Source organism: Euprymna scolopes, chromosome 17 (genome assembly GCF_053919585.1).
Source record: "Euprymna scolopes isolate OS-2025 chromosome 17, ASM5391958v1, whole genome shotgun sequence".
NCBI classification, from domain to species: Eukaryota; Metazoa; Mollusca; class Cephalopoda; order Sepiida; family Sepiolidae; genus Euprymna; species Euprymna scolopes.
In genome coordinates this window covers 29,367,728-29,393,260 of record NC_136498.1, presented here as the reverse complement: position 1 = coordinate 29,393,260, position 25,533 = coordinate 29,367,728, and the positions used below count along the sequence as shown (strand labels likewise).

Sequence of the window (25,533 nt, the reverse complement as noted above, 5' to 3'; positions counted from 1 at the left end):
TCACCAAAAATCAGGAAATTAACCAATTTTAATAAAATTTTCAGTATTTATCTAATAATGATCACAAAATATAATGAACCCATTATTTTTATTTGAATTTTAGTGGAAATGTATTATTTTGTTTAAAGAAAAACGCCTATATTAAATTTATAGTTTTCAATAAAAAAAAAAGAAAGAATTTATTTTTGCTCTTTTTTTTTTTACGAAAATAAAGCATTGTAAATTGTAACAATAAAAAAGAAAACATAATTTTTTCAGGAACATTATAAAAAAAGCTCCTAAAGTCTGTATTAATGAATTCAATATAACCTTAAGAAAAATTAATTTCTCAAACTACTGATATTATCATTGAATTAAGTATTGTTTATTTAAGATTTTCACACAAAAAAAATTATAATTGCAAAAAATATTTCTATTTTTTTTTTTTTTTAAGATTACACTAGCCTGGGTGCCTGGCGTTGCCTAGGTGTTTGGAGGTGTGTGTTGAGTAAAAAAAAAAAAAAGAAAAAAGTTGTAGTAGGTAGGCAGGCTCGAACCCGTGATGCAAAGGCAGAAAAGAAAGTGGAGGTGTGTGTGAGGCTGTTGGTTGGGCCAAATAGAAAAAAAAAAATAGGAGTAGTAAGCAGGCTTGAACCCTTAACGCGCAAGAGGAAAAAGAGGTGAAAAAAACCCCCAAAAACTGTCTAACAGCTGTGCCTACCGTGGTTGTGACGTCATGGGCAGTTGAAATAACGCCTTTTAAGCGACGTCATGAACGCGAGGGTTGAATGACTTGCAAAAAATGTCAGCGAAAAAAATCGACCCTTCCTGTACAAAAGTGCCTAGTTGAGGGTGAAAGAATTAATTTTTTTTTGGCTAATTTTTTTATATTTGTCATCCGAAGGGTCGAGCTTCAAAATGATACTGATCTTGTGAAAATCTGTCGCCTCTGTCAAAAGTTTTAAGCAGATATACAAACATACATACATTTAAATAGAGAGGTGAGATTTATATTATAGATGTTTCGCATAATTTTTATATGTAAGATTCTAATATTTTCCTTGAATGAATGTATAACTTTCAGCGTAACATAATTTTTATATAATCTTGAAAAATAAAAAAATAAAATTTTTAATTTAAAAGCAGGAACACATACCAAAGATGGCTGACAACAAAAGGTGTTAAGCCTTGAAATAAAACATGAAAAGTGTTTGAATATTTGATAATAAATGTCCATTTTGAACTATAGCAATTTATGTGCATTGCATTTGTTGCTGTTGCATCCAAATGCAAGTGAACAATGAATGTTGCCTTTTAAATTTGTGTTATATTGAAATAAAGAACAGATTTATATTGCATGTTACTTTCTTTATATTCTTTTGTATATATATATATATATATATATATATATATATATATATATATATTTGTACTTGCATTCTTGAAAAAATAAAATGAATGGCTCTCGTCTTGGGGAGGCCTCAAGTTTTGACAGGCTTCTGGGCTGGACCTTTACTCCTGATCTTAAATGGAATACGTACATCAAATCTGTTGCCAAGGCCGCTGGAAAAATGGTCGGATCCTTCTATCGATCCAGTAGATATCTCACTGCTGATGCAATTCTCTATCTATATAAGAGCCAGATACGTCCAAGGATGGAGTACTGTTGCCACATATGGGCAGGAGCTGCTAGAAAAGACTTGTCCTGCCTTGATAGGGTTCAAAATAGACTTCGTGGCCTGGTGGGAGATGTCCTTTTCTCTTCGCTGCAACCTTTGTCTCACAGAAGAGATGTTGCGAATTTGTCTCTGCTTTATCGTTATTTTCATGGAAAGTGTTCAACTGAGCTTCAATCTATGGTCCCCCCTCGCCAAACTTTCACAAGAAACACTAGACTTACTGAAAACATTATCAATAATTTTCCCCACTCTTTATCTGTACCTAAACCTAAACATAGATTCCATGATCAAAGCTTCTTTCTTAGAACTGCACGCCTGTGGAATTGTCTTCCGTTTTCCTGCTTTCCAGCTGTCTATAATATGGTTGTCTTCAAGTCCAACGTGAACAAGTTTCTGATGAGCCGTTCCACTTAAGTTAACAAATTTACCGAACTTCCATTACTATCGATTACTATATTGTCCTTTTGACTACTCTACACTCGTTAACCCTTATCCTTGAGTGGCCTATCGGCCTTGATAAGTGGTGACGTCTATGTAAAAAAAAAAAAAAAAAAAGGACCAAACTATTGAATTTTTTATACTTAAAAACAAAAACAAAACTTCACAATAATTTTGATTAAACGACTTCAATTATAATTATAGAAGTGTGGCCCTCGGTGGACTCTTTAGTTTGACATAGCTGGTTCAGGAGACCCATCATCTCCCATACTGATCAAGTGCCCTATGTATCACTCTCACTCTCTCTCTCTCTCACACACACACACACACACACACACACCAGCTTGTTGTAGAAAAGTGGTGTCTTGTGTGAGCAATTGTCAGTTAACGTTTAGGATCCTCCTGGGACACATTTAATAGAACCTCTCCAGGGCCTTGATCTGCCGATGGTATATGTTCTATGTCTTCAAGGAATACAAGAGAATAGACATATGATGATTTGCACACGTATTGCTTTGTTGTTATGTTAATGGCTTTATCTGAATATCACAAACCTACCAAAGGCTTGACAAGCCTTTGTCATCCTTAGAAATGTTTTCCAATCAAAGGATTCATGTCAAAAAGCGTATACATGTGTATGTATTATATATATATATATATATATATATATATATATATATATAATATATATATATATATATACTGTATAAGCAAAATCAAGACTTCAAAAAAGGTGTTGATAGCAACAAGAAGTGTATTTCATTTTATGTTACAATTGTTTCCATGCCAGATCGACAATTTCAAGCGTTTGAAAATTTTTTTACAAAAACCAGCATTTCTTCAGACATTATGAATAAAAACACTCTTGACAATAGAACATTGTTTAAAAGAAAAGAAAAAAGAAAAATTCCCTTAATGGAAAAAGAAGCATGTGAAAAAACAAACACTCTGGAGGTAACCTCCGTGAAAAGCCAATTTAAATGTTAATATATCATCTAATTTTCATATTCTTATTTAAAAACAAAGTCATAAAAAGTTTCCACAAAAAACCCTTAGCCATTTAAATTTTTTTTTTTTTTAATACATCCCATTCATTGAATTCCTAAATTAGATTTCTCTATTTCTTGATTTCACATAATTAATTTTAAAAAGAATTATTTTATTTTTTATTTCTATATTTATAATATGGCCATAACAACCTTGCATTAACGTTACGGTTAATTTTAGTTTCGTATTTGTTCGTTAGTGACAAGTAATGTTTACAGATTATTAATTGTTTTAATACTTAGATTTAAGACCATTTTAGGTTTAATGTTTAATTGAATATGAGAATAAATAAAAAGACTGCATTATATATATTAATCCTCATACAACATTTCGAGTAAAGGATTCTAATCTTTTTATCATTATTCAATATTTTAAAATTCATTATCATTCTAATTAAATATGTTTCCATATCATTACTAAAAACAATTGCGAAGGGAGATAATCCAATTTCGTTGTTAATTGCTAATAGTTAATTCTGTTGGAAAAGAGGACAATATTAGGTCCCATAACAGCTAAAGGGAGATAATTAAGGCCGTTTGATGTTTTCGGTCCGGTGATTACTAGAAAGCGTCTATGATTTAATAATTAATTTAATTAAACAGACCCAGAAATTACGATAGCTTATTTAATAAATTAAAAACATAAATTATATTTTCAATCTTAAAAACTGTTTTTTACCCATGGGTTTAACCTGTATCTGTTATTTATCCAATAACAACTTGGGTTACCCATGTCTTCAAAGTCAGAATTACAATTTGTGCGTTGTATTCTTGGGTATCTAAACAAAATAGTATATATCTTCTAATTATTATTATGACAGCAAAATCACCCAATAGCTACGAATAAGTAAAAAAATAAATAAACCAGCATGGATTCTACAAACTTTAGATCTCAGATGAGAAAAAAACAATTAAATTAATTTCCCATCCACAAATTGCTAATTTAATTTTTTTTTTAATAATAATTGCTAGTTTATTGTTAAGTTGTTTTATTGATTTGAAGAGGGTATCACTTATTTCACCATCAATACTGCTACAACTAAATACAGAAAGCTCATCGTTGTGGAACAAAAATTTCCATTCTTAGATGAGCTTTATACTTTATATTTCTTACCCAGTTTAGAATAATAGAACCTATACTTGCTTATTAGATTTGGATCCTTCATTTAGATTACATCATTCCCAGCTATTTAACTCTACATTAGAATTTAATCCTTGCATCTGAGGATCCTTATTGTTGTAAAAAGTTATACCTCAGTTACATTTAAGGTGTGATAGCAGAAACCTATTCCTGTGAAGACATCACTGTATGGCATCTAGTCTTTTATTCAAAATTTCCTCTTTAGACTTCACTATGTAAAAGGCTTCCAATAAACATAGATTGCACCTTTTTGATTTCCCAGGGCTATACTTCCTCCCCCTATCCACTACTGACCATTTTAATTCAAAATCTTCATTATTTCTATTAAGTTCCCTGACCCAATCACCTAATGCAGTTGTATTCCTCCTTTTATTTTTAATGTTGACTCTTGTACCCTCCCCCCTGCTATCGTTAACACCATCTCTATTAGTTTCCATCTCAGGTTCCTTTTTAAAGGATACTACGTGGTTTCTATATCTATCCTTAAACACGGTTCCTGTGGCCCCAAGATATATCTTCTTAGTATTGCCGGTTTTTATCTCGCATTTATACACTATTTCCTAGGTTAGACATTTCCCACCCAACGGACAATTCCCAGGTATTTTGCAATTACATTTTTTGTTTAAGGTACTTTCATTTGATGCTACTTCGTTATTATTCCTTATTTTGCTGATTTTTCTATTGTTGGAGCTGATTATAGTGTTAGTTATATTATAGTGTTAGATATATATATTATATGAAATTAGGGTTTATCAGAAATTTTGTAACAACGTGGGGATGGAATTTCCTTTCCCCAAACGTAAACATCAGGTTTATCATGTACAAAATTAACTTTTTGTTGGTAACATCGAATGGAAATAACATCTGTGGAATTGATGAGGATAGGAGACTTTTATGAACACATAAAATCATAAAATTGCCATCCCATTAACGAAACAGCTGTAATGAAGAAATCCAATATGTAATAAACAAGTTACAAAAAAGAAAAAAATGTAAGTCTTTGAATTTCAACAAAGTTTTGTACTATATATATATATATATATATGTAAAATAAAATCTTGTTATTGAAAATTTAATCAAATTTTCAAAAAAAAAAAAAAGTACCATTATAAACCTATAAGGAAGGTATGTATATATATATATATATATATATATATATATATACAGACATGTACAAACTTTTCTACACTGGCATGACAATGTTCCGATCTGTAGATAGCTAAGGTTAATTTTTTCAATAAGAACATCCAAATGTAAAGACAGACTTTTTGCCAGTGGAGATCTTAATCTAATATATAAATGGCTATATGTATGTCTGTCGGTTTGTCTGTTTGTCTCCATATTTTCAAACTCTATCTCCTCTGAAACTAAGTCTGAGAGTGGTGCTGGGGGGCCTCAAATGATTGGATTTTTTACGGAGTGTTCTTTTATGGGTCTTTAGCCAGTTAAAATTGTTTTTAAGGAGTCAAAAATCGATCAAAATTGAAAAAAAATCGTTAAACATTTTGTACATTCATCTTAGTTTATTTTTAATTTTTAAATGCGTCGTGCTTACGGCCTTGGATTCTTACACGATTAAAATGTTTACACATTTTAATCGTGCATTTCTCTAATTTATATGGGTAAAATAAATTAAACTTTTACACGAAATGACTTCTTGTATAAAGTTTAAGATAAGAAACATTTTGAACGCCTTATTTTTCTTATATCACTCGCAACCTTATTTAGTGACGTTAGGCCTACCCAAAATGGCTAGAAGTGCTCAGATGTAAGAGACCCACTATAAGGGTAGTTAGTAATTTCCTCCATGAATTATTTGCCCGATTTAAGCCACAAAAGACTGACATATCGACCCAAATGTGAAAATAAGACCCAAAATGAGAACAATAGTCCGGAGAATCCAAATATTACGAATTATCAATCCTCATCTCAAAAAAAAAGAAAAAACATTTGACCATCGACCTTGGTGTCTAAGTTCTTGAAGTGGAAAAGAACTAAAAAAACGACCATGTAAGATCAAAGTTTAATGAAATAATTTAAACCGAGTTTAAATCAGAAAGGTCGGTGGAAGGAAAACTTTATTGTTTTTCATTGAAATCTAAAAAGTCAACTGTAAGAAATTCTGCAGAAATAAGCAAGCTTTTTATTAGACAGTTTCTCCGCCCACGGAAATATTTTAACCACTCAAATTGCATGTTATAACTAACTGCCGAGAATGTTCTCGGCGCCAAATTCCCTTTTCAGATCAGAATCTAAAAAGACACAGCATTGGAAACACGTGGATTTCTCACTCGAATCGAGGCAGCGAAAATACTTTGCTGCTTCGAGACGTTTTAAATGCCCAAACAATTTCTAATGTACACTCTTTAACCCTTATCCTCGAGTGGCCTCTTGGCCTTGATAAATGGTGATGCCTATGTTAAAAAAAACCCCAAAAAACCCCCAAAAAACGTGGAGCAGAACATTATCATTGCAATTACCAATGCCCTTAAGTAGGGCGAATTTATATTTGCACGCTTATGCTACAATTTAATGTCTGTCAAGATGAAATGGTCTACGGTTTGATCTGCCTTGTCTGCCATTGGACTGATTCTACAAGGGCTCCTCGTGTATGCAGGGTCCATCTTGGAAGACACCTCTACATCTCCAACCTGCGCATTTCTTCGTCAGCAGGAATTCTACCCAGCCTTTATCGAAGACGAAATATTATTCCCTTCGGGAATGTTACCAGCCCATAGTGGCAGATAGCTGAAGATGACGCATCTTTTGCAACTTGGACCTTTTTTACTTTAATAAAATTTACGTTGAAGTCTTAAGGTGAGCTTGTTGTAATTTGTGTTTGGTTTTCTTCCATTCTGCCAAGGGCAAAAACCTTGTGAGAAAAAATCTTACACAACAGCTTAAAATTCTAAAAACGAAAAGAACTTCTTTTTTTTACTGTAACATGACAATTAAGTAGATAGTATTTATTTTACTTGTAATTTAATATTTCGAATTTCGCTCTTATAATGAAGAAACATTTCTTTACGCATGCGTTGTGAGCAGCCTGTTTACAAAATGGCTGTTGCACGTAAGAAAATAATCCCAAGAAACGGATAATAATATCATTTAAGCGGTAAATTTGCACCGGATTTAAATGTCATATTCTTTTTTAGCAGAACAGAAAACCACTAAAAAGAAAAAATATATACACTAGAGTGCTCGTTGTTAAAGGTAACATTTACGGAAAGTCTAACTGACTTACCAAATTTTCATGTATTAAAAAGGGGTTAATAAAATAAGTCTATGAATGGCGATGAAAACAGCATTATTTAAAAAAATAATAATAAGGTAAAAAGAACGAAAAATATCACCTGTTAAACTACACAAGTTCTATAATTGAATCCCCCCCTAAAAAAAAACAAAAAAAAAACAAACAAACAAAAAAAAACATAATGTTTGGTGCTTATGTTTTTGTAAACCGCTCGTGAAAACTTTATTTTTTTGATGAATTAAAATGCATTAAAAACTACGTAAGACAAAAAAAAAAAAAAAATGAACCACATTTTTTTTGTTGAAAACTTATTTCAAATGACCGCTTAAAGATTCCTGCGCGATGTGATAAGTCACTTCACTACGCCCGTTCGCACACGAACGCATCATGTAAGAAAACACAACTGAAGGCGGTGAAATGGCGCAAAATAGTCCCAAGATCCAGAGGTTCATACCATGCAGATGGTAACTTTGCGACGGGTTTGATTATCAAATTTGTTCTCAGCGACCTCGAATTACCCCTAAAAAACAAATTAGAATGGTCGGTGTTCTGTTGTAGCGTAAGGTAATATTTACCAAAAAATAATTATAGTATAATGATGACTGTTTAATGTACCTATTTACTATGCCTCCCCACGGGACAGAGTTAGACACCAGGGTCGTTTTTTAACGTGGAGAAAAGGTACAAAAATAAAAAATTGTCTCAGTCGTGAAGGATTTCTCCTCCACCGAAAGAGAACAAGAAAATGAAGTGCAGCATCTGAAGAACAGATACTACACTTTGATCTTGACTGTTTAATGTAATGAACAAGTGATGTTGTAGTGATTAAATGACATTTAATAAATGTAAATTTCGAAAAACCTATTTAAGAAATAATAATAATAATAATAATAATAATAATAATAATAATAAAGAAAAACAAACAGCAATAACAAAATAATAAAAAAAGATAGTTTTTTACACCAAGTCCACCTCCACAATTTTCTTTAAAATGGCGATTTGCATAGGTTTTTCTACTATGCTGAATAAGAAAATCTCATTTAAATTTTGCAGAGACAAGTAGTTTTCGAGATATAAAGACTTGTATTATGCCATGTAATTCACTGGCGGCCATGTTTGTATGCGCGTGCGATAAACAAATCTAGGTAAATTTTTACATTAAATCCACGTCCACAATTTTCCTTAAAAATGTTAACGGCTTTCGGAATAAACACCCCCAACCTCCCCATATTAAAAATTGTAGAGATAGATCTAATGTAAAAATTTACAAAAAAAAAAAAAAAAAAAAAAAAAAAAAATCCCGGGCAACCCCGGGTATATAAAGCTAGTATCTATTAATAAAACTATTAGATAAGATTTTGGGTGTCCGTTTGTTTCTCGTCTATACGTAAGTTTGATAAATGCACAACATTGTTATTATTATTATGATACCCACAATTAATCGAAAATTAATTGAAATAATAAAAAAAATAAGAGAAAACTGTAGCGAAAATTTAAATATCTCTTTCAAAATAAACGTATACATGAATTATTTTTTGCATTAAACATGACACCCGGCAACGTGTCGAGACCCGGGCAACGCCGGGTATAGAAAACTAGCATCAAATAAATTTAGCACGCATAATTTTTGAAAACTAAATCTTCATAATATATATAAGTGACCCCAATTCTAAAAGCCCCCTCCCTCGTATTTCTGTACCTCAGTAGTTGGAAAATAAAGCTTACTTTCACTTTCGTATTCTTGAAAGAAATATCGACCTTTTTAAAAAGTCAGAATAATGATAAAAAGATAAATCAGAATTAAACTTATTTACAAAAAACTAAATTCCAGAAAAATATCTTTATGATGTATATGATAAAGTTCTTTAAAAAGATTTTTTCTACTTTTGTTTGGAAAATAAGTTTAATTCTAATAATCACAAAATACACTTTTTGGTAATTATGCAGTTATGTTACCGTGCCGAAATAATAATAATAATAATGTTATTATTTAGAAAGCGTTTCTTAACATGGAGAGAGTAAGGTGTTTCGTAATTATTCTGTAGTTTCATCTATAAATTTAATAATAAAAAAAAGGTATAGTAAAACTTGAATTGAACTTAAAAATACTATCAATATTAAAAAAAACAAAAACAAAAAAAACAGCACTGTAACATAAGTGCATAAGCATCCATTTTTTTCATTTCAATTTTCTTATCAGTTTGTTCACGCTGTGGATGGGGCATCCTACAGGGTGCCAAACATTATGTGTAAGAGCTTTAAACTCAGGAAGTCATAGTCTAACAGCACTAAAGGATTTAAACAGCTCAGCTAAAAAAACAAATAAATAAAACTATAAACTACAGCTTACAATAAAAAAAAACATGGAGTATTGGGTAAAAAAATATTACAGATTAACACCGTCATCTACCCTTTATCTCCCGCCTTAAAATTGAGATTCTATTATTTTATAAGCGATTTCGTGTGAATTGCTTAAAAAAAAAAAAAAAACTTGGCGGAAAAAATATTTTAGAATTTAGAGTAAGGGATCAGCCAGTTTCACATATAAATTTCACGTAAAATGATTTCCTCATTTCCGGGTCATTCTAGCTGTTTAGGGCAGTTAACTTTCTTTTTTTTTTTCTATGGAACATAAATTCTCTAAGCTATTTTTGAGGGGGGGGGTCTACTTTATTAGGCAATTACATGTGATTTAGTTGTAAAACTGACTAAAGAAGTTAGAATGGCCCAGAAATTGGGGTAATATACGCTCGGTTTATATATGAGTTTCTTAATCTCTACTCTAAATTTTTAAATAATTGCTTTTTGAAGTCTTTTCCCATTTTTTTTTTTCCAACAAGCTTGGAGTGTTCACACGTAATCGCCCCAAAAAGTAGAATCAAACTTGGGGGAGGGATAGCTGAGCATTTTAATCTACAATGATACCAATGGAAGATTTCTGAGAATTTTTTTTTAAGAATTTGCAACTAAAAACGTGAAGTGTTTAAATTAAACAATTAAAATAAAATAATAATTAAATAAATAAATAAAATGTTACTTATGCAGAGAAGGTACCGTGTTTTGGCTTTTTTCAAAATAATATTTTTAAGTTAAATTCAAGTATTACAGTATCTTTTGTTTATTAAATTGTTAGGTGAAAGTACAAAATAGTTACAAAACACTACCCTCCGCATGTTAAGATTGGATTTCTAAATATTATTTTAGTACGGTACCTTCTTTGCATAAGTACCAATAAAATAAAATTAAGTAAAAAGTAAAAAAAAAAAAAAAAAAAAAAAATCGAAAACACCAGAAAGCTTAAAGGTTTTGATGCACACACTGTGTGCACCACAAGGCCATACTCCATTCTATGGATGGCAAGAAGGGCAAAAATAAATACGAAACTAAAAACTTTTACACATAGTATTGTGAATTATGATCAGTTTAATTATGAACACAATTGGTTTCCTTAAATAAAAGCAATTGTTTTGATTTTTTTAAATTAAATATAAACACAAAATATCAAAATTTATAAACAATGAAATGAAAAAAAATTAAAAGGAAAGTTTGACAAAGTTTTAAACTTGTAAAAACATTGAAATCAACTTTTTAAATTACTTAAAAAAAAACAACAAAAAATCGCCGAATAACATTTAAAATGTATAAGAAAGAAATATTTCATTTTTAAATATGTTAAATAAGAAATAAATTAAAAAAAAAAAAAACACACACACACACATATTTTTATATATAAAACTAAGTTTGTTTTTGTTTGTTTCTATTGTTTATTATTGCTAATTTAGGCACCCGTATTATCACCCCTGACTAAAAAAGGAAGCCTCTTGGCTAAAGAACTTTCTTTCTTTCTCGGTGGTCGATAATGAGCCGCGACCCCACGGGGGTTGGGATATTGATCAAAGAAAGAGACAACAAACCTGCTTTCTGTGTTTTCAACCCCGATTCGAATCCGGGGTTCGCCATCTTCGACGGCGGTCGGGGATAGAGATCGAACGTGTCTGAGACACTGTCGCCAATTATGAGGTCCCTGGTAGTCCGTGTGATTTGTGTTGATGATGTGCCGTTCCCTCGCCTCCGGACGATCGTCCAGGGTCGGCATCCTCCCCAAGATACAATTGCCGCCGGTCAAAAACGTGGTATTTGTTGTCCGCTCCCGACTAGCGGCCGCCGACGACGACGAGGAGGAAGATGGTGTACTCCTCATCGTGATGGAAGCCATGATTTTTTCTGGGTGTTTTTTTGTTTTGTGCGTTGTTTTCTATCCCATGCGTGTTCGGCTTGCCTTCCTTTTCGGTTCGCCGTCAGCCCGATTCCTATTTTTACATCTGATCCTTTACGCATGCACCCTTCCATCTACACGCTCTCCCTATCTCTCTGCCTGCTTGCCGCCGCAGCTCAGCTACCGATTATGATGATGATGATGATTGTTCGGCTGCTGCTGTTATTTCTAGAAATCTTCTCACAACTTTCTCTAGTAAAAAAATAAATAAAACTCTTGCCTTCCTTTTTCCATTTCAGTGCTCCGTCAAATCTTTCTCTTTACTCTTTCTTATCTCTCACATTTCTCCTTCCTCTCTCTCTCTCTCTCTCTCTCTCTCATATTTCTACTATTCTTTCTTTCTCTTCTAACCCATTTTTTTTCTATCTCCTCTCTTTTTCTTCCTTACCCCCTTTCTTTCTTACTCTTCTATCCCCTCTCCCTCACACTTTTACCCCCTCTCTTACTCTTCCATCTCTCTCTCTTCTCCCTTACTTTTCTACTGTTTTTTTTCGTTACTAGTGCACTTATTGATCCGTGCTGAAATCATAACGTTATTTCAAAAGCCATTCTTAACATGGGGAGGGGAGGGTGTTTTGTACCTATTCTATACTACAACCTTACAATTGAATTAAAAAAAAACCCATAAAACTTTAATTAAACTTGGAAATACGATTTAAAAAATAGCGCGGATCAGTAAGTGCATTAGCACCCTTTTTTCTTCTATACTCTCTCTCTCTCTCTCTCTCTTCTACCCTCTCTTTTCTTCCTTACTTTTCTACCCCCTCTCTCTTACTCTTGAACCCCCTCTCTCTCTCTTACTCGTCTACCCCCTCTCTGTCTTATAGCTTACTCTTTTACTTCCCTCTCTCTTTTCTCTCTTACGCCCTTTTTCTTCTTTTACTCTTCTACCTCCTCTCTTATTTTTCTACCCTCTCTTTTACTCTACTCTTCTACTCCCTTTCTTACTTTTCTCCCCTCTTTCTTTCCCACGGCCGAGGTATCTATTTACACTGTCTCTCCCTACTTTTAACGTTTCTATTATTAATGTGTACATTTTTTTTTGTTTTGTTTTCTGTTATTTAACTTGTTTTTCTTTAGTTCTTTTTAGCCTTTTATCTTGTTTATTTAAATATCTTCTCCGTTAAAACGAAATGATAAAAAAAGAAAAAGAAAAAAAAAAGTAAATTAAAGAAAAAAAGTCGTTGGCGATGTTTCGGAAGACAGACCGCATTATTATTTAGACGATTAAAAATATTTCAGCGATTGTTAAGAATTTCTCAATGAGATTCTACATTTTTAGGCGATTCCGTGTAAAAAGTGACACCACAAAAATATTCACGAAAAATGTTAAAAAAAGAAAATAAAACAGCTATTTTAGAGGGTGGCATCGTTTCAGTGCTTGTTAAGATAGCCGACAGATCGATTTTTTTTTTTAATATGTCGTTTAAGCAAAAAGAATATTACTTACTTAATTGTTATGCTGAAAATAGTAATATATCAAAAATTTACGAAAAATCATCGAGTAGAAAGTTATTTATTATTAAAAGTGTTTTTACGGAAAATTGGGTAAAATTGCATTTTTTAGATCTTATAAAAGTAGACGATAAAGAGTTCACACACAGGGGCATAACTCGGAACGTAAAATTTAGATTACACCGACATTTTTAGTCTAGACGTCTTTTTTTGTTTGTTTGTTTGTTTGTTTGTTTGTTTTTACTAAAAACACAATAGCAGTTGTCCGACTCGATGAGTTTTCGTTATTTTTCGATATGTTACTATTTTCGACATGACAATAAGTAAGTAATATTGTTTTTGCTTAAAAAGGACGTAATAAATCGATCTGTCGACTCTATCTTAAGCAGTAAGCACCTTAATTTCATACGTAAATTTAACTCATGTACTAGTCATGCTAGCATTTTAGGACTTATTTTTTGTTTATTTATTCTTTATTCTGTTGGTTTTTTGTTTTGGGTACCGCAAGTCTATTTTTTATTTTATTATTTTATTTTATTTTATTTTGGCGATTACGTGCGATTTTACAACTCCAGATTAGTGATAAAATATTATTTTCGTTAACTATTCTAAAAAGCTAAAATAGCCTGAAAACAGGGGATCATTTTACACGTTAAATTTCTATACAGCGAAACTATTCCTTTACTCTAAATTCTAAAATAATAGTTTTTTGTTCTGCTTTTCAAGGTGTTCACACGTAATTGCAAGAAAATATGGTTCTTGTCCAAAATTCCACCTATATTAATAATCAAAATTAAAGAAAATATCTGTATGATATACGTACCCATGACGAAACGAAAACATCATATTCAAAACTCAAATAAATCAATCAAGTGATTTTATTTTTATAAAGAAATTCAGTTTAAGCGATAAATGAGAATTCGTAGGCATTGCAACATAAATTTCGCAAATTTTGAATTATTTTTGAGTAATCTTTGTTTATTGAGATTTTTTCAAATTGGCGGACGAAAAATTTTGATTTTCTTATTTGAAAATAAAACTACTCGATCAATTTACGTGATTTTTGAAAGACGATATTTTCGTTGGTCACGGGTGCGTACACCATACAGATTTTTTGCTTTTCAATATATAGGGGGAATTCTTGACAAGTAGCCAAAAAGGAATACTCTTATGGGGGGGGGGCGAACTCTCTTCCTGAGTGATCTACATCAATGATCTCTCAAATTGCACACAAAGACCATTCGTAGACATTTATGCTGACGACGCTATCATTTCTAGCAACACTTCAAAAGGCCATAAATGACCAAGTTCTATCTGATTCTCTCTCCTCTGATCTTGAGCACGTGGTGCAATGGAGAAAGAGGCGGCTGGTTAATTTTAATGCATCTACAATCAAGCTTCTATCTTAACATCATCAACGCTCTGATGCCCGTCTGAAATCAATTGAAATGAATGGCTCTCGTCTTGAGGAAGCTCCATGTTTTGACAAGCTTCTAGGTCTGACCTTTACTTCTGATCTGAAATGGAACACGTACATCAAATCCGTTGCAAAAGTCGCTGGAAAAATGGTGGGATCATTCTACTGCTTCAGTAGATATCTGACTGCTGATACAATTCTCTACATGTATAAGAACCAAGTACATCCAAGGATGGAGTACTGTTGCCACATCTGGGCAGGAGCTGCTAGAAACAGCTTATCCTGACTTGACAAAGTTCAAAATAGACTTCGTAGTCTTCCCTGTAACCTCTTTCCCACAGAAGAGACTTTGAAAACCTGTTTCTGCTTTATCATTATTTTCATGGCAAGTGCTTGTCTGAGCTGTAATCTATGCCCCCCCCCCCCGAAAAACGTTCGTCTAGCTGAAACCACTATCCCCCACTCTTTATCTGTGCCTAAACCTAAACGTAGATTCTATGAACAAAGTTTCTTTCTTAGAACTGCACGACTGTGGAACTCTCTTCCATATCCCTGCTTTCGAGCTGGCTATAATATGGTCGTCTTCAAGTCCAATATAAACAAGTTCTTGATAACCCGTCCATTAAGCCATCCAATTTACCAAATTTCCACTATTAAGGATTACTACATTGACTACTGCACACTTATTAACCCTTATCCTCGAGTAGCCTCCAGGTTTTAATGAGTGATGACTCCTTTATAAAAAAAGGGGAGGGGCTTTACCAACATTCCTTCTACTGAGGTGGAACGAGAGGCTTCATTTTTTTTTTTTTTGTCCAGGTGGAAAAGCTCTTCCATAAAACCTGTTTTCTTAACTTTACCATAAACCATAAGCCCGAGTGGCAAGGCTCCTCAAAATCTCCCTTAATTCTACTACTAACCATAGGTTCGAGTGGCAAGGCATCCTGCTAAAAAATACTCCCTTACCCCTACTACTAACCCAATACATGTCACAGTAACATTTATTGGGCGGGTTTCAAACATTTGTTTTATTTTTACTTTTAAGTCATTATCGAAACTTTAAATATTTAGGTGTCAATTCGCGGCCATTTTTCTTATTCTTATGTAACGCTAGACAGTATTTGCTTTTCGGACAGAATAAACCTTCTAAAATGATTAAAACCACTGAAAATTTTTCCAGATAGGTAGAAGAGTTGTGCTGTTTCTTATTTTATCTTTCCAAGCGGCACACACATTAAAATTTATTCACTCACGGGTGTTTCTAAAAAATTCATTTGCGTGGGCATTACTGCATTCACCCACACCAAACACCTTGAGATCAAAAGGTAAGACTCTTGAAAAAGGGCCGACGCAGTAGAAAACACTCTCATAACCAAAAATATTAATTTGGACCAATCAGAGTTCGATAAACATACTTATTTCTGAGAGTTTCTGGAGCCTTTTAAAAAATATAAAACGTTTAAAAGAACTTATTACAGAGAGAGAGAGAGAGAGAGAGAGAGAGAGAGAGAGAGAGAGAGAGAGAGAGAGAGAGAGAGAGAGGACGCGGATAGCACGCACACAGAGCCGATACAGTAGCACACACAACAGGCTGTATCACGCGCCAAGGAACATTGCTTGACTCTCTCTTTCTCCCACCTTGCCTGCAACACGTCGTTTATTTCTTTTACTTTCATACTCCCACTTCCTTACTCTCTTCCTTTTTGTACAGACTGTCACATTTGTGCATAAAAAAGTAATTTCCTTTCTTTTAACGTAAATAAACAAAAGTTTATTTCACATTATTTTGTAGTGTATTTCTTTTTCATTAATTGTTTCGGGGAATTATGCAAATCCCTAACAGAGTAACTTATCTCTCCTTTGATAACATTTATTTGTTATATTTTTGTTTATTGTTTTTTTTTTTGTTTTTTTTTTTGTTTTTTACCACTTTTTCGTACCAATGTGCATTGTAAAACAAACCCCGTATTTCATCGATTTGTAATCGTTATTAGTTGTATTCTTGTTTAATTGCTTAATTTTCAGCGACTTTTCACACCAAGTAAAGAAACGACGCCATTTTGAAACCCTATTTGATACTTGTTAAGATAGTCGACATCGATTAAAAAATATATATCGCTTTAAGCAAAAACAATATGACGTACTTAATTATCATGTCGAAAATAGTAATATATAAAAAAAATTACGAAAATTCATCAAGTAGAACAACTGCTATTGTATTTTTAGTAAAAAAAAGTCTATTGCTATAGTTGGTGCATTCAAAATTTTGCATTCTAAGTGATGTCCCCTTTGTGTGAACTCCTTATTGTCTACCTTATAACATCTAAGAAAAAATGCAATTTTACTCAATTTTTCATGAAAATTACTTTTAACTACGAATAACTTTGTGCTTGATGAATTTTCATAATTTTTTGGATATATTACTATTTTCGTCATGTCAATTAAGTACGTAATATTGTTTTTGCTTAAACCGACATATTAAAAGAATCGATCTGTTAACTCTATCTTAACAAGCGCCCCTTAATTTTACAAGCCTTCTAGGAAATGATACAAAATCTGAAAAAAAAAAAAAAAAAAAAAAAAACATTTAAAAAGAAGTTCCAAAAATGAAATTTTACACAGCTCGATAGAAGATTAAATATTCCTGTGTTTAGTGAAGGTTGTTAGTTGTACAATGCGCTGCTAGTTGTACATTATATTCACCTCTTTTGTCTTGTTAATTATACCACACAATTACCGGATTTTGTTTCAATTGCTAAAGGGAGGGGGACAATTCCGAAACTTGATGGTTGAGAAAAATGAAGTTTTCTTTTTTTTCAATTTATTATTAATATTACAATTATTATTTACTAACTAGGAGGAATCCACACAAGTCATCATCAAAGAATTCTCTTTGAGAACAATTTGTAGCGTTATCTGGAGCCTGAGTGACAACAAGTGTCCCCAGATTTCCAGTACTCTCCACCTCTTTCGATAACATTTACAGTTGAATTCACACAGCTGCTTGCCATTGATTTCTTGTTGACAGCAACCATTGATTTTTACTGGAATTTGAGTGGCAATAAGACTTCCCGAGGCCCCACTCCTTTGTACTCGTCTACCAGAGGTCTGGCTAGTGCTTTCACTCCTCGGTCATTCCATTCTCCTTGACCCTTCTCACTTATTTCGTGTGGTGTCAGTTTATGGTCTCTGTCTGTCTGTCTGTCTGTCTGTCTGTCTGTCTCTCTCTCTCTCTCTCTCTCTCTCTCTCTCTCACACACACACACACACACACACACACACACACACAAACACACACAAAGCTGAGGCGCAAGGGAAGGGTTAACGTACAATTATGCAGCTTCAGTTTTCATATGATTTCATTTGATGTCCTTTCGTGTTTTAGATCTGTAGCAGTTTCTGTATGCCTGTCCTGTGTCTGTAGCTCATGTATGTTAGTCTCCGTATTCAAGGGGTTTATTTAATATTTCAGTCGTTTTTATTAATGTTATTGTTGTGTCTGCACAAATAATTAACAAGAACACGAAAGTAAAGGTATAACAATAATATATCAGGAAGAAAAGTTATATACATATTTACATGTCTTCAAATATACTTCAGTTGGAGATATTCCGACAGGTGGCGTGTTGCATGTCTTACTAGAGGCAGCATAGGCGTCTTGCCTATTTGGCGGTCGTTGCCGGACTCCCCCAGTATTGGTGATTGATACCTTTATATATCTCACTCACCCGCCTATGTTTATTAGTGGGCGTCTCCACAATAACCCCCTCCCAAGATTTGAAGTCGTGTAGATTTCAATATCTTTTCCTCTTGAGGTTCATTATAATTGGTTCTGTAAACTTTCTATTCCTTCCTGATCTTCTCGGTTCGGGCATGGTTTGTGGTGGTTCGATATCAAACGCTTCGTATAGTATATCAATTGGATCTTCCTTTTTATCAGGTTTGTCATGTTCGTTGTCTTTTATATGACGTTTTCTCAATTGATTTTGATGTTTTTTGTGTGTATCCCTTTTGGACCTTTTATCATGTAGACCAAGTCGCCGATATATTTATCTACCGTACCAAACTCCCAATATATAATATTTTTCATACATTTAAAATATACACGATCACTAGGTTTAAACCTTTTACGTGGTGTTCGTAGTTTGATGGACGATTGTTTGCTTTGGTATTAATTTATCAAATGATGATTTTATTTTTCTAGCAAACATTAATTCTGCTGGCGATAATTTCGACAGTGTATTTGGGTTCTTAGTTATCCTGTATATTTGCAGGCATTGTTGTAATGCTTTATCCGTCGGAGTCTATTGATTTTCTAAGTGCACGTTTTATCGTGTCTACGAACCTTTCCGCTAATCCATTTGACCTGGGGTGGAACGGTGGTGTAGTTATGTTTTACCTGAAAAGTGTCACAAAAGTCCTTGATGTAAATTGTGTTCCGTTATCTGTGACTATAATGTCTGCCACACCAAACCGTGCAAATATTTAATGCAGAAAACTTGTGTTATTTGTCGTCGGGTTCTTGAAACGCTTTATCTGGAAAAACTATGATTAGGTAGTATTCTCCCTCTATCGGTCCAGCAAAGTCTATATGAATGCGTGACCATGGATAGTCAGTTTTTTTCCAAGGTTTATGGACTATCGGGTGTGCCTTTGCGGCTAACGCACAACCTTTACACTTGTTTACTGTTAGTGCAATATCCACATTCATGTTACACCAGTAAACGTAACTCCGCATAAGTGCCTTCATCCTATTTATACCCTGGTGTCTTGTATGAATATCACGTAAGATCTTTTTCTGCAAGGTTTTCGGCATAACAACTCTTTCACTATATAATAAAACATTGCATATGGAAAATATACTTTGCGTTTTTCCATCATTTTCCCTTATTTTTTCTTTATGTCTGTGATGACGTCGTCATTTTTAGCCTCCCTTTTTATATCAGTTAACGTGACTCGTAATTCTTTTATTATATTCGCCACTATGTTTTTTCCTCATAATTGGAACGTATAGCTGCAATTACTGACTCTTCAAGGGTTTCCTCCATTTTCGGTATAAGCCTTGACAGGCCATCCGCATGACCTATGTTTTTTCGAATCCAGATGTTTTATTTGAAAGTCATAATTTAGCAAAATCGTACCCCAACGGAGTAGGCGATTTGCCGTATATACTGGCAAGCCCATTTTTGAGCCGAAGATTGTCACTAGGGGATTGTGATCTGTTTCCAGTACAAAGTGTCTCCCGTACAGGTAATGGTGGAATTTCGTCACCGCGAAAATAATGCTTAACCCCTCTTTTCCTATTTGAGAGTAAGCCTTTTCTGCCGGAAGTAGTATCTGCACAGACTCGAATTTGTTTGGACTTTTTTTTTTACGTACACCGTAGGGGCTGCCCAGACGCTAGTTTCGATTTTCGATAAGATGCCTGTTTTTTCGAGTCTATCTAGCTCGCTAATTATTTTGTCTAAACTGGCGAACGGTACGTTCCGTTTTTTCTTAAACACCGGTGTTGCATCCTTTTTTTTTTTTTTTTTTTTTTTTTTAGCTCGAACGAAGCCTTAATTTTATTGCATCTTCCCAGTCCAGTAGTAAATATTTCTGGGAATTTCTTTTTTTCGATTGTTTTTAATATTTTTTGATGTTGGGGTGCAACTGGTTATTTTTCTACAAAAAGCATTCATTGGTTTATCCTAAAGATTGAATTTTTCAATCCAGTCAATCCCCAGTAAGTTCTTGCTTTCTTTAATTACGAAGATTTTCAATTTCTTCGTAGTGCCATTTAAATTAATGGGCAGGATGACCTCTCCTTCGAATTTTATTTCGTCTCCTGTCACTGTTCGTGCACCTTTACTTGACTTTTGAAGAGTCGGTTTACCCAGCTTTTTTCAAAGTGTTGGCGTTTATTAACGATAAATCCGATCCAGAGTCAAGCTGAAATTTCACTTGTTTGTCGAAAATATTTACTGATACATATTTTCGTAAATTATTTTTCCCTTTGTCGTTTGTTCTCATTTGGTGTACTCTATTTTTTGTTCTGCAGCAAACATTCTTACGTCCAACTTTATCGCAATTGTAGCACCTGATATTTTTGTAAGGACAATCCTTTTCCAAATCTTTATCATCATATCTTCTGCAATTATTACCTGATGCTGTCGTTTTATAATTCCTTTGATTATTATCGTAATTTCGTTTTCTGTTGTTATGATATTGACTATTATCGTAATTTCGTTTTCTGTAGTTATTATAATTTGAGTATTTATAATTTGGGTATTTTTTTGAATTTTGACTAGTCTCAAAATTTCTGTGTCCTGAATTTCTGACAGGTTTTTTAATCTTCCTAATGTACGCCACTTCTGCTTCTTCTATATCCCTGGAATCTTTTTTTAGTGATACAGCCCTTTGGCAATCTTCTGCTAATTTCTGCAATGTCAGGCCTTGTTCTGTCTCTAATTTTGAGAGAACGCGTCTTCGGATCTCTGAATTTTTTGTGGATACTAGACCTTGTGCAAAGATTAAGCATTTGAAATCGTCCACCGTGAGTTCCGATGATTTGAAGTTGTCGCAGTTTTTGTTTACTATTGACGCGTATGTCAGGTAGTCCTGCTCATCAGTTTTCTTAAGATTCATACATGACCATCTCTTGTGGAAAAGAGACATGTTCGGTCCGAATAACTCCTTAAGAAGCTTTACGGTCTCAGTGAAATCTAACTGATTCGTTCTCCTTGGCAATATGAAATCAACAAATTTGCAATGTTCACTGGTACCAAGCTTTCGAAGTTATAAACTTACTTTCTTTCCATTGGGCCAGTTTTCGCCGTCTGTTTCGAAAATATCTCCATACCTCTTGAAGTATGCATCCAAAGTTTTATCCTCTTCAGGTACGTATGTGAACACATCTATGCTGTTAACAATTGTTGTGTTGGAGAAGGTTGTATTACTTTCTTGTATAGAATTAGCTGTTAATCTTTCTAACAGTTCTTTCTGTTCAAGTTGCATCTGCGCGAACCTTTCTTCCTGCCTTTCTAGGCATTTTATGAGTCGTTCATTTTGTCTTTCGTCTCTTTCTGCGTGTAGCGTTTGCTGTTCTTTTTGTAACATCTGCTGATTCTGCATGAACTGTGTCATTATTTTAGCAAATTCCTCCATCTTGTTTTTTTTTTTTTTTCAAAGATTAGAAAAATCAGTCTATTTTACTAATTCACTTTTTACAATAACTACGAACAACCGTTTTTAGGTTCGCTTTTCTTTTTTTTTGTGTGTCAACCGAATTCTATCGATATATTATTTTTTTGCGTTGACCCTTTCTTTTTCCATTGAGGGATAAAACAATGTATTTTATTTTTTTTCTCCTAATCCGTTAAGTTTTGATTATGTACAAGAAAAAAAAATCCTTTCTTGGTACAACTGAAAAAAAAAAAAATCACTTTTCTCCTTCAAGACAATTTGCATGAATTAGTTCACGCTGTACTAGCAAAAACGCCTTTTTTTCTTTGACTTTCGTAGTCACTTTGAAATTTTTATTGGTATTTTGCCTTCAAGTATCCAGTGTTCGAATATCTCGCTCGACAATTTTATAGTTATCTCCGTTTGTTTTTCTTTTGTTTTGAGTAAATCTTCGCTCGACAAATTTTGTAGTTACTTTCGTTTGTTTTTCTTTTCTTCTTCTTTTTTTTTCGACCATGATAATTTTCCACGTAAATTATTTTTCGAATACTGTGTTGTGTCTAACAGTGAATTCCCGAGTAAATCTTTTTCGAAATCCTCGATGTTACTCTTGTGTTCAAACAGTAGATTTTTTTCTTTCGAGCAGGTTTTTTGTTTTTCAATCTTTCTCGAGTACGTATTTTTAGTACACCACTGTTGAGTTTAGTAGTGGATTTTCCCGCGTAAGTCTTTTTTCGAATTCTCGAGGCCACTGTTGTGTTTAATAGTGGCTTTTATCCTGCGTAAGTCTTTTTTCGAATTCCCATCGCCACTGTTGTGTCTGCACAAATAATTAACAAGAACACGAAAGTAAAGGTATACAATAATATATTAGGAAGAAAAGTTATATACACATTTACATGTCTTCAGATATACTTCAGTTAGAGATATTCCGGCAGGTGGGGTGTTGCATATCTTACTGGAGGCAGCATAGGCGTCTTGCCTATTTGGCGGTCGTTGCCGGACTCCCCCAGTATCGGTGATTGATACCTTTATATATCTCACTCACCCGCCTATGTTAATTAGTGGGCGTCTCCTCAATAGTTATCCATTGTATCTTCTCAGCCATCCCTCCGATTCCAACTCTCCCATACTGCTACTGGTTTGTGCTTATACCATTTATATGGGTGTTCAACATTCAGTTGTTTGCATAATTCCCATAATTTTACTGCCTTCCCCACTTGATCGTGTCTATTCTTATATTGTTTTTGAGCTAGTTTGCTGCATTTGTTTATTATGTGGTTTATTGTTTTATCTCTTTGTCCACAGAGTCTGCATTGGTTGTTTTCTTGTATCTTGTCGATCTTTGCGATGTGGTTGGTTCTAATCGCATTATCTGTTTGTGTCTGTCATGTGTGGCTGTTATTAGTGATACAGTTTCTCTGTTTAGGTTTCCTTTTTGTAGCCATATCCAAGTGGTTTCATTAGTCTCATCTTTTGTCATCCTTATAAATCGTCCATGTAGTTGTTTTGCTTTCCATTTTCTTTTCTCTTCTCATCCTTCGTTTCTTCTATTTCTGTCTTGTTTGTTTTTCAGTGTCTTTTGCTGCAGTAAATTATTCTTTCAGTGTTCTTCATGATATATTTTCTAATTTTTTTCTCGTGTCATTTACACAGTCTTCCATACAAACCTTCTTCCGTCTTTCCTTTTCACATAGAGTCGGTCAGTATCATCTTTTGGGTGTAGTGTATTATTATTATTATTATTATTATTATTATTATTTTCACTTCCATAACTTTTTATTTATTTTGTTCTCCACCTCCGCCAGGCATACGCGCAATATATGTGTTTGCTGGCAACATAACCACAGGCCCTTATTTACTTCCCTCCTCAAAAGGGTAAGGTTAAACACAAAGTTAGTTTTTAATGTATGTGTATGTAAGAGTGGGGTATCCAACTACCTCTAAAAAGGAGACTCTGGCCTGGGACAATAATTAAATTGCCTCAGTCTAGAAAAAATTCTCATTCACTGACCGAAAACAGAAAAGATGAAGTGTAGTATCAATACAGATACAACACTTTGAATTATTTTTTTGCTATAAGCTTATAATATAATATAATATACAATTATACAAATTAGGCATAATGCTATCAAAAGCGTGGAGATCGGTATTCATACTTTGTTGTCCTCCTACTCTTAGCTAGAATCATTGTAGTCCCCACAATACTATATTTATGCTTGGAGGAAATCGGGGAGTAAACCAGATAATGTTTCTTTTCCTATTGGATCTGCGTGCTGTTGGGTTGGGTGGATATGTATGAGATTGCATCCTTATAGCCGCTTTCCTGGAGGACCTTATTATAATATGGAGTGGCTTATTGGAAAATCTCAGGGCTAGATGAAAGATAGGAAATTCTTTTATTGAATGGTTATAAAAATACGAGGGGGTAGCATGATTGAGTATTAACATATCTAAGCTGCTTGGAAGGTTTGTAGTATGGTCTGATAGAGTTGCTGGAAAGGTGGTCTAGGATTGTGTCTAAGAAATATATGCTAATGAGGCTAATGTAGATAGTGATATTGAACCCGTGCTTTTTTGACGAATGTGGTCAGTTGTTTTATGGATTTGTCAAGTTCTCGACCCAAAAACTTTCACTGGTTCCTTACAGGTGATTTCATTTTGTACGCCATTCTTCCATTTGTTTTTCATTTCATGAGTTGCTGATTTGCTTGGATTTTAAAAAACCTTTTAAAAGACTGTAATGAAAACAAGTTCTGTCTCTGAAATGTAATTTTTATATAAATAATATGTATCTCTATCTCTATCTCTATAATTATATAAATGCAACTTTGTCTCTGTGTGTGTGTGTGTGTGTGTGTGTGTGTGTGTGTGTGTGTGTGTGTGTGTGTGTGTGTGTGAGTTCGTTATAGACGTAAAAACGGCTGGACCGATTTTTATGAAATTTTACACAAAGGTACTTGGTGTGCCTGGCAGTGTTTTAAGCTAGGTTTTGCATCGAAATGTTTCCAACAAGTATCGGCAACTGATAATCGCTATGTATTATTGTACGTATGCAAATGAAAATGACCGACCATTTTTCCAGGCCGTTGCTTAGCGACGAGCCAGACCGACGCTGACACCGTATTCATGTTATGGAATTGTTTGTACTACTATTACACACTTCACAGCGCATGCACACACGACCATTACAGCGTGTTTTCTCTTCCTTTTTTTTGTTTTATTTGACGACGTAACTTAATGTCGTTCTGTTTATTGGAAAGACAATTATGCCCAGCATAGCCAATTCGTTAAGTACGCTTAAATATGATATTTTAATTCTTGCAGATTTCATACGACACGACCATCTACGGCAACACATCAAAGGCTGTAAATGACAAAGATCTCTCTGATTCTCTCTCCTCTGATCTCGAGCGCGTAGTTCAGTGGGGGAAGATGTGGCTGGTTACCTTTAATGCATCCAAAACCAAACTCCTATCCTTACATCATCAACGCTCTGATCCCCATCTGGCATCAATTGTGATGGATGGCTCTCGTCTGGGTGAGGCCTCGTGTTTTGACAAGCTTCTGGGTTTGACCTTTACTCCTGATCTGAAATGGAACACGTACATCAAGTCTGTTGCCAAGGTCGCTGGAAAGATGGTGGGATCCTTCTACCGCTCCAGAAGATATCTCACTACTGATG

General features: G+C 33.9%; 1 protein-coding gene across 4 annotated transcripts in view; it reads right to left on the bottom strand.

The window, feature by feature from the left end:
* LOC145296722 (mitogen-activated protein kinase kinase kinase 1-like) overlaps window positions 1–25,533 on the bottom strand; it is a 445,857-nt gene that overhangs the window by 303,729 nt on the left and 116,595 nt on the right. The window contains exon 1 of one of the 4 annotated variants that reach the window (XM_080142720.1): window positions 11,451–12,091. The exons of 2 other annotated variants lie outside the window; for them this stretch is intronic. In XM_080142720.1, coding sequence (XP_079998846.1) covers window positions 11,451–11,752 — 302 coding nt within the window. In that variant the 5' untranslated portion in view covers window positions 11,753–12,091. Of the gene's footprint in view, window positions 1–11,450; window positions 12,092–25,533 lie in introns of those variants that run through there. One more of the 4 variants, XM_080142719.1, reaches the window with a different exon arrangement.